The sequence below is a fragment of the Myripristis murdjan genome, chromosome 12 (genome assembly GCF_902150065.1).
Source record: "Myripristis murdjan chromosome 12, fMyrMur1.1, whole genome shotgun sequence".
In the NCBI taxonomy this organism is placed as follows: domain Eukaryota; kingdom Metazoa; phylum Chordata; class Actinopteri; order Holocentriformes; family Holocentridae; genus Myripristis; species Myripristis murdjan.
Window position 1 is genome coordinate 13,841,448 of NC_043991.1, and position 14,247 is coordinate 13,855,694.

General features: G+C 39.6%; 1 protein-coding gene across 2 annotated transcripts; it reads left to right on the top strand.

Moving 5' to 3' along the window:
- The first annotated feature begins 1,914 nt into the window (after nt 1-1,914).
- On the top strand, nt 1,915-13,689 carry LOC115368483 (keratin, type I cytoskeletal 18). 2 transcript variants are annotated; one of them, XM_030064589.1, is made up of 10 exons: nt 1,915-1,956; nt 4,194-4,466; nt 4,856-4,981; nt 5,605-5,687; nt 6,443-6,599; nt 8,676-8,840; nt 9,436-9,561; nt 11,480-11,697; nt 11,902-11,930; nt 12,901-13,689. In XM_030064589.1, the coding sequence occupies exons 2-10, from the start codon at nt 4,203-4,205 to the stop codon at nt 13,014-13,016; spliced, it is 1,284 nt and encodes a 427-aa protein (XP_029920449.1). In that variant the 5' UTR covers nt 1,915-1,956; nt 4,194-4,202; the 3' UTR covers nt 13,017-13,689. The 2 variants fall into 2 exon arrangements, with proteins under 2 accessions (XP_029920449.1, XP_029920450.1); XM_030064590.1 differs by lacking the exon at nt 11,902-11,930.
- Nucleotides 13,690-14,247: the final 558 nt, after the last annotated feature.

The window sequence follows — 14,247 nt, forward strand, 5'->3', positions numbered from 1 at the left end:
TGTAGATTTTGAGCCTAAGATGCAGACTCATGTTTATCTGCATCTTTGTCATTTTCAGTCCCTGGTGAAGACAGTACCACTGCCACTGCAGCTTAGTAAAATTAGTTTTTGACAAATTTATCAGTGATTCTGGGCTAAATGTGAGGTAACACTTTACAACATGAGTACAACAATTAACGTTAGTTAACGTTAGTTAATGCCGTAATGGTTAATTAACTGTTAGTTAATGATTATTATGACATTTACTAATGTTAATAATATCTACAATAACCCTTGAATAACATATAAATTAATACCTTAGCATGAACAGCATTTAGTACATGATTCTTAGACACATTAGTTAACGGTTAGTGAACTGTTATTTAATGTTTATTACCTGTTACTTAATGTTTATTATGGCATTAACTAACGTTAATTGTTGTAATCTTATTGTAAAGTGTTACCAAATGTGAAAACAACACATATTCATAGGCAGACATTTTCAACGTTTTTCCAGATGTTTTCTCCCCTAGAATTTGAGGAACAAGATTCAAAATCTTAGCTGATGCAATACAAAGAAATGGAAATGTTTGCAACTGGGAGGTACCGGGAATATTTTAATTTTATTTGTGCTCTGAATTTGAATATGACAGAAGGAGGCATGTGTGCACTTCCCTCACTCGTCCGTGTGAGACAAGCATTTGCATGAGCAAATGAAAAAGTATAATAAGAATTCAAATGAGAAAGACTTTCTGATGCTACTCACTCCTTTTCCTCATAAAAATGTGGGCGTGTGTGGTTACGGTATAATAACTTGTGTGTTTGCATATCAGAGTAGGAGCACAGCGTCTTTTACTTGTATCCAGATATGCTAATTGATGCTCCAGTAGATGTGTGCATGTGTGTGTGTGTGAGAGTGTACAGTTAATAAATGACAGTAAATATTGACCACAACGGCTTCCTTTGTAATTTTCACTTGTTTATTTGATATGTTAATAGATATTCGCCTCTGCACACACAAACACACACCCTACAGGCAGTCCCAGTTTGCTTCCAAATAAACCACGCTGAGCAAAATAAGCAGGGACATTCTGGCCATTACAACCTTTTTTTTTTTTTTTTTTTGGATTGAGCATCTATGGCGCACATCATAAGCCCAGTTGGTCGTGTTCCTCTCTGTGAGCTGTTGAATATTTTATCACCAATAGGTAGAAGCAGGGTTGGGTTACAGTGAGATATCTGCCACACAACAGGACTCCGGTGTCAGCGGGCAGGAGTCCACCTACTGAAACACAAAAAACGCAAACAGTAAAATTGTGGTCATTTGGAAAAAAAAAAAAAATACAAGACATTCTTTATTTTGATCATGAGTACAAAAGGGATGCTCCTAGGTAGGAAGCTGCAGTTGATGAGGCTCAATTGCACCAAAAAATGTCTGATTTTATACAACAAAAGCTTCTGTGTGTTACTTTCAAAGTATTGTGGGGAGAGAGGAAGACAGATAGCTGACCAGTGAGCAGAGCAGCAAATTCAAGCTTTATGGCATCTGTCTGCTCAACAGGAATATGACTTTTGATGTGATATTGTTTGCCTAAAATTACTCTTATAAAAAACGGACACTTATATTATTATTCCAGAATATTCAGGTATTTTTAACGCCTGTTCTGAAACTGCAAATTCACTCATAACAAAAAGGCAACAACAGAGCAAAGCACAGGACGGTTCCAGTACAGTGTGTCAAAGGTAAACAAGTCAAGTTGGGACGTAAATGTAATTCTACTACTTTTACTCTACTGTTTTAATTTTAAAAGACCTACCTGAACCTACCAACAGGTGTGATAAACACCCTCCCCTTTTCAGCATAAGCTCCTCCCTCTACCTGCACACCTGCTTATAACCACACCTGTCGCATCAGCCGCTCAGAGCTCTCTGCATTCCTCTGGATCCCACTTTGTTTCCATCTTGCTCCAAACTCAGGTAAGAAAATACAAAATACTGTAGTTGTCTCAATATTTTTCTGTTTATCCAATTTAATTCTTTTTTTTTTCATGTCAGGTTTAATAATAAGGATTATGAAATATTAAAACAGTGAATTTAAAGTAAACTAAATTAAAAAAAAAAAAAAAAAAATATATATATATATATATATATATGTAATGTGATTGGTAGCTGTCATCAGTTCTTTCAAAGAGTAATTGGTATTTTCCTTCCGACTTTTGTCCATGTGAAGGCGCAATTGTGACTGAAAGCTCTCCCCACTGCTTTTTGTCAGCTAATGGTGTGATGCTCGCGTCTAATGACATGAAAACCCATTTCCTGCTGAACAATGTGCCTCCTTGTGTGATTGGAATTCAGTCTAAATATTTTCCCGATCATTTTCCCAAGCTCTATCTCTCATCTGAACAAGGACTGTCTGTCTCCTGCTGGGCCCTTTGTAGTGTTGTGGGAACGGTGTTGCAAGGATCAAGTGACAGGGGGACAGAGAGGTTCCCTTGACCGCTAATCTGCCACTGAAACTCTGCTGAGACACACACACACACTCACACACAAAGGCGTGCATGCATGCAAAGACACGCACGTGCATGCACGCACACACTCGCTCACTCATTCACACACAAAAACACCCTGTATGTTTCCTTTCCAAACACCAACAAATACCACCGATAAGAATCTGTTAAAGGTCCAAAACATAAATTGGTGTGTCACGTCCTGTTAAGCGGTAGTCATGTAATTTGAACACCTGCTAATCTAATGTAGTCTCAGATAGTACCAGGTAAAACAAATGGCAAAACAAATACAGCAAGCTATTTCCTCAAGGTGAGATCACTGAAAAGTGCGCTTTGAATACAATCTGAATGTTGCGACAAACGTGTAGCAATTTTAATGTCACATTTCTGAATTTCCATCACTTGAATTTGGATAAAAATCCAGGTTAACAGATACAGTATTCTTGCAAATACAACATCTATGCCCCCCCCCCAGATCCTCTACAGCTAGTTCCAAATGATTTAAAGAAGATTATGACTTACTATACCTCAGATGACACCATTATTTGGGGTCACGGAGCCACTTGTTGTCTTCCCTGTTTTGAGTCCTCTCTTAGTCTTTTCTCGAGTATGAAATGCATCTCATTATCATAGTAATAGAATATATGAGGACATCTTCAACCCTTGTGAGAGGCTCTTGTTTGACCCGGGTTTCAGCTGCACTCATTTACATTTTGATTGTATGCCGGACTGAGCTGAAGCTGTATTTGAACAGACCTGAGATGGATATGCCGGATGGATGTAGAGCCCGTAACCACAAAGCCAGTCAGCTGTTTGAGTTATCTCTCAAAGGCAGATAGTTAGTTTGAACAGCCACAGAGGTGCGTTCATTTCAAGTCTCTCTCTTTCTGTGGGTGTTTTTAGATATTCCTTCAAATGTTAGACATGCTTACCATGGACAGGTCCCGCTTTCGATTACTGCAGCAGTTTAAACAGCCTTCCTTTCTTTTTGATGAGTATTCTGCTTAAACATCTGTAGTTTGTACATCTTATACATTCATCATTCTTCACAGACTGGCAAAGTATTCCAACCCTGTCTCCTAAAAATGATTTTCCCATACAACTAAAGTGCATTACTTAATTATTTTGAGGGGTAAACATATTTTGTTGCGGATTACGTTGTCTAAGGTGGCATTTCAGCCAGTTTCGTCACAGATAGCCACCAAAACTACTTGGTTAAGGTTAGGTTCATGTATAAAAAAAACACTTGAAATTTCCCCACCGTGGGACTAATAAAGGAATATCTTATCTTATCTTATCTTACTTCACACGGGCCTTGAAACTCAGGGATTACTAAGCGTTCTTGTGCTGCATTACAAACAAACATAATCCATGACAAAAATGTGTTCCCCTGAAATACAGTTTACTGAGAATACTGAGAACTGTAGAGACTGTATGAGAATTTAATTTTTAGGAGACAGGGCTCACAATTCACCCTGCTCCTTATTCCCATTCTACAGGTAGCTATCAATTTAACATCTGTGATGTTGCTCTGTTATGCTATGATTGCTATGATATTGTCTCTCTTTCACTCATTTGTTTCAAACCTCTCCTCACCGGTTGGAGACAAGGGAGTGCTTCTTTTGCCTTTACAGCCACCCATCATAAATGTGACCCTCTAATTCCCTGTTTTCTTCCCTTGCATGCTGTTTTCCTTTGCCCTTTCAGCCACGTATAATGGCTTCCACTTTGTCAATGAGGAATTACCCGATTGGCCGCCAGCCCTCCTTCTCCAGCCTTTCTCTGAGGGACACTGGCCGTGCTCGCTCCCGTGCCTCCGTCTCATTTGCCGCAGCCAGCCCACTGACCCGTTCAGCCTCTGTCAGCCAGGATCTGAATGGGCCAATCAGCCTCCAGCTTAATGGACTGCATGGCAACAGTACCAATGAGAAAGAGGCCATGCAGGGTCTGAACAACCGTCTGGCCAACTACCTGGATAAGGTCTGACACATTACACTGCACTGTGCTGTTAAGATAATGGTCAGCAGCGTGTGTTTAGCCCCCATGCATTTACCACTGCATTTACCGCCCTAAAACACATAGAAAGAATGTAATCCCTTGCCAGTAACCAAGGTTTTCTCAAAAAACATGTTTTTCTAAAATAAAAAAATAACAAAGCACAAGCTTATTTGAACCCATGAAGGCTTCACATAGATATGATCTGATTTAAACTCACTTATCTTCAGATATGCACAAATTTAGAAAAATCTCCTCATGAAGGAAACTATTTGAGTGAGAGTGTACCACTGTGGGCACCTGCCATTGCACTTTTTTTTTTTTTTTTTTTTTTTTGATGATGACAATTTCTCCTGTTGTATTCCTTTGAGCAGGTGCATTCACTGGAGCGCTCAAACGCAGACCTGGAGATGAGGATCAAGCAGCTGATGCTGGACCGCATTCCTAAAGGCCATGACCTTGACTCCATGATGGCTCAAGCTCATGCTGTTGAGCAAGAGGTAGGCACAAAGACGCACCCAAACAAAGACATACATGGGCAGATGAGCACGTGTGCACTCACATCAATCCCACACCATTCTCGGGTACAAATTAATTTAATTAACTAGTTTGCTGGTTCTTTGCTGGTACTTTTAAGTCTATAGGGAAAATGTCCAGGGTTACAGTGACACTGGTTATTTTACATAGACAAAACATTCATGCAAATGCCTGCATCCGCAGTGTGTCTCAGCAGGAGCTGCATCAGTCGATACATCAGAAGCCAGCCTTGACCTACACTTGGTCTTTAGCTTAATCTGTGCCAAAAGGCCCTTAACTCTAAGTTAATGATTAGTTTACCCTTTTAGACCAAACAGAAGTGACTTGTTATAGTTTAGTGGATCTGGAATGTGTTACCTTCTTAAAGCAATCTTCATGTTATATTTCCTTTCACATTTTCACATTTTGTGTCTGTGGTAGTGATTTTACTCTCGTTCACTCATTTCTACATGTAGATTACATGTACATAAAACAACAGATTAAATCAAATGTTCTTGGGTGTGATATAATGAAATACTGACTTTTAAACACCATGTTAATATGTCCTCAAATGCTTTACCCTGTGTATGTTAATGTTGTCTGATAGGTGAGGAAGAGGACTTTGGAAAATGCTCGCCTCATGTTAGAGATTGACAATGCAAAACTGGCTGCTGATGACTTCAGAATCAAGTGAGTGATTGCTGAATTGAAATGGTCTTACTAATTGTGAGTTTCTGCTCTCTTGATTGTAATCAATTGCTTGGTGGCAGTACTATTAAAACTGAATCAAGTTGATCATGCATGACAGATGAATGCAAATCAATTAGTTAAACCTTACAGAGCTCTTCACAGAAGCCACTCTGCACACGAGTGCAGTCCTCATGTCAATGCTCATTATTTTTATTATGTACATAGTTTTTGCTATACCAGTTTTGCTATAACAGTGCAGACAATTTACATGTTCAGTGCAAGTTCTTATTAGCCATGAAGTTGATTTTGTCTTAAGACATTGTACTTTGTTTGCTACTGTATATGTCCTCTTAAATCCTCCTTTCCTGTGCATATGGAAATATGTTTGATTTCAACTTTTAGTGGACAAATATTTTAATTACTGCTTATCTGGACCTTGTTCTGTCATCTGCAGGCAGATGACAGAACAAGGTCACAGCACTTATCTCTTCACTGAAACATCTTACAAGTGGTTTGTTTCTCTTAAAAAAATAAATAAAATAAAAAGAATAAATAAAGAAATCAGCATCTCTACAGGAACTGATTTAGTGTGGAAATAAATTCCCATTTTGTCAAAGACTCTCTAATAAGTCCTAACCCATCAAGTATCTGCAGGAGTTTACTCTTACCCTTATGGGTTATTACCACCATAGAAAAATGTCATATCCAAATCCTTTATATGTGTGTTTCTGTTTGACATATACTGTGTTTTCCAGGTGGGAGACGGAGCTGGTGATGTGTCAGTCTGTGGAGCGAGACTGCATTGCCCTGAAGAAGGCCAAGACAGACCACGATCAGATCATTGCCACTCTGAGAGGAGATCTGGACAGCCTGAAGGAGGAGCTTTACTTCCTCAAGAAAAACCACGAGGAGGTTGGTCTGTTTGTCACCTCTCTGTCCTCCATTTGTGTATTTTTTTTGTCTGGTATGCAACTCTTCTTCCTCTCTGTTTTTCCCCCTTTCTTTTTTGTCGCATTGCTCTCCCTGTTGGTCTGACTTGACTTCTTCTCCTTTTCCTCTTTGGACCCTCTCATTCTTTCTCCAGCCCTAACAAACAACAATTGAATTGAAACCCAATTTGGTTTGGTGACCTCAAGAGTTCTTTTGAGAAAGAGAGAGTGGGCGAGAGAGAGAGGGAGAGAGAGAGAGAGAGAGAGAGAGAGTGAGAGAGAGAGAGAGAGAGAGAAAGAGAGAGAGAGAGAGAGAGAGAGAGAGAGAGAGAGAGAGAGAGAGAGAGAGAGAGAGAGAGAGAGAGCAGTCCTCTGGTTACTACACACAGAAAGAGCAGGTGGATCTGGTTTCCCAAACCTGCTCTTTCTCTGCTGATCTGACACATTCATTGTCCTGCGGGGGCAAGATAAACACAGATATACTTTCTGCCCCTCTCAAAACAAACAATCACCCTCTTATTGAGACAGGATGCAAATGACAACAACTACGCAGATCAAGTTTATCTGACATTTTATCGATAAATTACATTACAGTCAGGCCAGTAAATTAACATAATAGCACTTAAAAAAAACAAACAAAAAAAAAAAACTGTCATTTATGTTAAGTTTTTTCACAGTTTTACAATTAAAGCTGACAGTTGGACATGGAAATCACAATATTTGCCCACGATTTTATATGCAAGCCAAATATAGACTATATTTCTCATATTTAGAGGGAGCATTTGATTATTAGGAGTCAGAAAAAAATATTAGGATTTTGAAGATTTGAAAAAAATAAATCTAGTCTAAAATCTAGTGTTATGGACAGAACTGATAATTTCTAATGACTGGCAACATATCAGTTTTCTAAATAAATAAATAAATAAATGACTGAAAAAAGATTGTTCACACTGACATGAAAGATCCCAAGATTTCAGTAAAACCCTTGCTTGTATATCAAGGGAAAGGGTAATATTTGATATAATTGCACTTTGTATATTATAGATTGTTTGTAGCTCAACATCCTCTCAAAAACTCTTCCATTTCCACCCGGGACTTGATCTCTCTAAGGAATATGGAGTTACTAGAGCTCCTTTGCTTACCATTTATTACCATCTCCCAATTTTCTTTCAAAAGGCAACAGAGCGATGCTCACTGCTTCAGCTGCACCGACCCAAACCACAGGAAATGTTTAGCTGCTGTGCTGTTTTAACACTGGCGTCTGTGACACTTCCATGTCTAACCCCAGTCAGTTAATCAAACATGGCGGTGAGGTGAATAAGGCAAATGGGATAGTCCTGCAGACCAGGCCTGTGTCCTCTGTTCTGCTCATAATGTCTGTTTAATGTATAGATTTTCCCCCATGTTATTAAAAAACTATTTTCTATTTTCTATCTATTTTCTATTTTCTATTTTCTGGGTGTTGGTTGTAGCAGTAGATCACAGATTTGTACAGTTCCCCCTCCCACACTCAAAGAGAGGACAGTAGTCGTGTGTGTGTGTGTGTGTGTGTGTGTGTGTGTGTGTGTGTGGGAAAGAGAGAGTGAAAGAGAGTCAGAGAGCATGCATGAATAAGATATAGAGAGGAAGATACCTTATGTGTGTAGTTTATGTGAGTGTGTGTGTATGTGTGTGTCTTCATTTGGTGTGTTTGGGATGCAGGTTGATGGTGCTTTTTTGAAGCCATACCGTGTGTTGAATATCTGAGTGCATGCATTTGTGTGTGTGTGTGTGTGTGTGTTCTAACAGTGTGTTGAAATGGCGGGGGTAAAGTGAGCCCTTTCCTATTAACTATTGATGGAGAGCAGCTAAATAATGGAGACGCTCTCACAGCCTCTCTGTCGCCCACAGGTGTAGGATTTACAAAACATGCACTCATTCATGGTCCCACATATGTTACCTGTTCAGACAGCTGTTAAGTGCACATGCATCGATCCATCAATCAAGCACGCCTACAAATAATCAGACGTATACACACAGACCAACTTTCTTCTTACAAATGGTCGTTTCCTTTCCGCAGGAGATTGATCAGATGAAGTCTCGTCTTGCCAGAGATGAGGTGAACGTGGAGGTGGACTCGGCCCGCGGACCGGAGCTGGCCACAGTTCTGTCTGAGCTGCGCACCCAGTATGAGGGCATTGTGAAGAGGAACAAGGAGCAGGCAGAGGAGTGGTACCGCAAGAAGGTCAGCACACAAACTGGGTCTTTCTCTTGCCAAAAAACAAAACAAAACATCACAACAGGAGCAAGTGAGCAACCAAAGTAGTTTGCAGATGGTAAAACCTTTAATAGATTAAAAAAAAAAAAAAAAAAAAAAAAAAAAAAAAACAGCAAAGAATGAAACCTTTTCTCTTGGCAACAGAGCAGTATTTTTATGTGTTTTTTATTACTTGACTCATTAAAACAAGGAATGACACAGTAAACCTAATGGACTTATTTCCACTGAGGTCCAACTATCTTACTGGCTCAATTCATTTCTGTCTATGCTAAATTTCTCAACAGGGTTATATTAAAAAAAAAAAAAAAAAAAAAATCAAGCCTTTAAAAGAAATCATCCAAAAACTGAGAGCACACAAAGCACATATACACACATAAAAAAAAAACAAAAAAAAAAACACACACACCTTCCCCAACTGTCCATTGCATTGCCCATGGCCTGAGTACACAAAAGTGTATGTGGCTGTTTGTATATGTGTGTGTGTGTGTGTGTGTGTGTGTGTGTGTGTGTGTGTGTGAATGTGCGAGTTTGTGTTTATGTGGCTGGTTTGTGTCGTTCCCAGCTGGAGACGGTGCAGAACGAGGTGAAGGAGAGTAACGAGGCCCTGAGAGGAGCGCAGAGCGAGCAGACGGAGAGGCAGCGCTTCCTCCAGACCCTGGAGGTGGAGCTGGACAGTCTGCACAAACAGGTGCATCAGGAGCAAAACATCTCCCTGAGACACACAGACACCAGGGAAAAGCTGCTTCTTTTTCAGAGATTTATACATTTGAGATCAGACCTTGACAAAATATCGGTGAGATGTTATATTTTAGATACTTTAGGCTGAAAATGTACACTTACTGTCATGGAGGATTGAACCTGGTTGAAAAGCAGTCTCTAATCGAATCAATTTATTGGTAAAACACTGAAAAACTAATTCTTTATACAGGTTGAATCTATAAAATGTAATTTCACTAACAACTGACCATGCCAATAGGATGTGAATTTGAAATAGTTTATTGAATGGTGGGGAACCAAGATGATGTAGGAGGGATAGATTGAGGGTTCAGAGGGAGGGATGAGGGATGAAGACAAGGAAGGATGAAGGGTTGGGGTCAAGGGATGACGGGATGAAGGGTGAGGAATGAAGGAATGGATGGATCAAGGGTAAAGGATGAGGGTCAAGGGATAGAGGGATGAGGGAAAGAAGATGGATAGAAGAGCCCCTGTGGTTCCTGTATTCAATGGAGGAAAGAGGAAAAAAGGCAGGTTTGGTTGGGAGGGATGGAAGAGGGAAGGAACAGATAAGATGTGCCTCAAAACTTTGTGGAAATGGTGTGCGTTCAAAGCATGGTCTTTTGGCATACCATATGTTAATTTTTTTTTTCTTTTTTTCCACAAAGTTACCTTTTGACGAAGCCTAGATGAACTTTGATAATTGTTAATAGAAAAGGGATTTGTCTAATAAGAAATGAGCCAAGCCTACAGAGGCTGTTTTCAGTTGTAATTTGCTGTTCAGATTTTGAACGTGCGCTGTGCCAAGCTGCAGCACCTTCCTGTATGAAAATCATTCTGTTTTCCTCTGCTGTAATCCTTGTTGACACTAAGCATGTCCTCCCACTCTGATTCGTCAGGTAAGGTCATGCTGGGTTCAGCTTCCAAATTGCACAGGGTTGGTTTGGATGGCTGGATGAATTATCTTGTCTGCACAGTAAATGTCTGCACTGGTCTCAAAAGACCCCACAGTTCTCAGGTTTTAGTTGAAATTAGAGGAAATTTGGAAGCCAGGAGACATACCCGAGTTTGATTTCCATAAACCTGTTCATAAGGAAATGGGAGTTGGCTTTACAGCTACTGCAGTGTACGGAAATATGTAGATAGGGCTCTATAATAACAATATTCATTACATTTTGAATTGTGGCTTCTTCTTTTGCCCCTTAAACCCATAAATGCCATCATTTTGATTTAAACAGATCCTAATTATGAAAGAAATCTTAATGGACAATCATGAGTGAAAAAACATTGAAAATCAAGTTAACAGTCCTAATAAAACAATAAAGAAACAATATCGTGCTTGCTAGTTTACTGGATAATCAGTTAACTGTAATTATATAATTGATATAATTGTAACTAAAAGTCAAGTAACTGTAACACTAATTTACATGTTTATGCCAACCTGCCAACCATCTATAGAGTAATTTTCTTCTCATCTTCAGTTTAGCTCATTGAAATACTGGATGAAAATTTGCTTGCATTTCTGTAATAATAGTGCGAATCCATTTTTGTTCACAGGAAATACACCTCTTCCATTTCACCAATTATGAGTAAAAATCATTAGTGTCCAAAAAATAAATAATTTTGCAACTTTTCAGGGAATGAGTCTAAAAAATAAATAATTTTGCAACTTTTCAGGGAATGAGTCTGGTTCTCGCACCTGCTCGGTTCCTTTCACTCGCCAGCCTGTTGTAAATTGTCCAGATGTCCCACATCAACAAAGCACCATTCAAAAAACAATGCTAGAATCTGGCAGAGAGAAATGATTAACACTACAGTCACTGAACAAGGTTGGCCCGGGCCTGTGGAAGAAGCAGCTCAGCTTGATTAACCCCTTCCCTGTCTCTCGTCAGGTGGCAGCCCTGGAGGGTAACATGGGTGAGACGGGGCAGAAGTACTCTGCTGAGATGGAGCGACTGCAGGCCACCTTGAACCAGCTGGAGGACGACCTGTCCCAGCTCAGGCTGGACATGCAGCGCAACAAGACCGACTACGAGCAGCTGCTGCGCATCAAGCAGAACCTGGAGATGGAGATCGCCACCTACAGGCGCCTGCTGGAGGGAGAGGAAGCGTGAGTTACCGCCAGTCTGGAAAAGGAGGGATGAACTAGGCCTTAATTGATTAAGGAGTTATTCATTTTTCTCAGCCCCGGGGTACAAAAGTATTTTTTTCAAGATTTCAGTTTGCTATTTCAAAGCCTCAGGGATGGGAAATGCTTACAATTGTTTGAATCAGGGACAAGCTAATTCAAACATGTTTCCTTTCTGTCTTTCAGAGTCAAGGAAGTCCCTCCTCCACCAAAAAGTGAGTACATGGCATTCATGTCTGTACTGATTTACTGAAGCAAAGTCACTGCTTGTATATCAGAGTCACAGTAAGTCTGCGGTAATTGCTCTGTGACGGCATCAACAGCACAAGATTATGTTCTATTAATGATTGTGGTGGCCATTCATCAGTTTGGGTGAATGTATGCAGCTTTTCACCTCAGGGAACTTCAGCATGTAAAGACTACAGCTGGAGTCTAAATGCAGACAAGGAGAACAAACTGTTCATGAGTGTGTGTGTGTGTGTGTGTGTGTGTGTGTAACACCTCTTGTATAATACCTGAGGCTTAGAGGGATTCTGATGTGTGTGTGAGATAGCATAGAGGCTGACAGATGACATACCTAGACACACACACACACACACACACACACACATGCACGAACTCACACACAGATCAAAAAGGGCAGTGGCCCAAGACTAATGATGGGTTCATAAGCCTTCGTACTATGCAAACACCACGGATATCTCTGCTCCTGTAGCAACTGGTGTGGATGTGAAAAAACAACACATTTATCCCAATGTTGTGACTATGTCTAGATCCCACTGACTCATGCTGCTGGATTAACAAACTGGAAGGTGTTTTCAAAATATTGATCTTGGTCTCACGTTATGTGTGCTCACTGGATTAAAAAAATCCAAAATTAGAGCCTGTTTTCACAAACTAGTTCAAACCTCAACAGGAAAGGCAGAACGTTTGCTTCCAACTGTGAAGAGAGGATTATATCTCATTTCTTTTTTTCACTGCAGTGTTAAAGCTATGATATTAAAGTACACTTTTGGTGGAAAATATGAGGGATCTCTGAAACCTCAGTGTTGTTTGTGTCTTGCAATAGACTTGACACACTTCTGATGTACAATGGCAGGGTGTGTAGGATACAGAGAACTGTAAGGTCAAAATGCCAAGTCTTGCATCATCACAGCTTGTCTTTCTCGACTCTTCTCTTTGCAGAGGAGCCGGACGTTCGCACTCGAAAGATCGTGAAGGTGGTGACTCAGACCATGATCAACGGCAAAGTCGTGGATGAATCCAGCGAGGTGGAGCAGATAGAGGAGACAAAGAAATAAGGGAAAAAAGTAAAAGGGGGAGAGCGAGGTAAATGACAAGAAAAGGGACTAAAGGAAAGACAAGAGGGATAGAACACCAAGGAGAACATCAGAAAAGAGGAGAAGATGAGTGAGAGAGGGAATCAGAATAAATGAGAGGGAGGAGAGAAAAAAGATGCAAAGGAAGATACAACATCAGCATCAGACAATCTATTTTACAATAGAAAAAGTTTTCTTTCTTTTAGTTCTTACTTTACTATGAAAGTTATGTCTTTTTATAGAAATGTTAGGCCTGGATTGGTTTAACAACCTCATTTTGACTCTTTTTTTGTTTTCTTTGTTTGTTTCTGGAGAGTAAATAGATCATACAAGCATAACTATACGTGTATTAACTTCTTTGAAAACCTGCTTGCTCTCCTAAGTCGTACTGTAGCTCTGCATGTGTATTCATATGAGTAGAGGTGTATGTGAGACAAGTGAATGACATATAAACATTACTAACTTTGTATTCCTTTACTAATAACATGTTGTGCTCTTAAACAATATATTTATTACTAAAAGTCTGTGTAGCAAACTTTACTGCAATAGGTGAAATACAAAAAAATAGATATTTTTCACTAAGGTACATTTCATTTTCTTTGCTTTCTACGATGTGTTTGTGTTTGTATTTTGCGGAAATATGAATAAAGACTTACTTCAGTCCATTACATGTCTTAATCTTGTTTCTTATGTCACCTGCCAATGCCATTTTAAGAAGTAATATCCAAAAGCATAACAGCATTACTCAGACTTAACAAAATATCCATGAATATAAACTATGTTTTACTTTATTTCCACAAAAAGAGAAACTGACCAAAAATCATCCAAAATACTTGGATTAAAGACAAAACGTTGAGCTTGTTAAGTAATTATACCATTGTCTGCAAAAGAATAAAGATATCTCTTTGTGCCATCATCAAAATAGGCTGCTCATTTCATCAGGCATCTGCATGGATGGATGTTACAAATTCATAAAAATGTGTCCAAGAGACAAATGCATAGTGCATACCGATGGCAGCACAGCCCATCTGTGTCTACTCAGAGCTGCCACTACTTTCCCTGAAAGTCTGTTTTAGGTGTCCATGTACAACACAGCCTCACAGCAGGTCATACAGCACAGTGACAGAATTTAATCTATACATTTGTGCCCTTGAGCATGAATTGTCCATTTTTATATGGTCAGTTGGACACAAATCTAATTCTTGTCCATGCA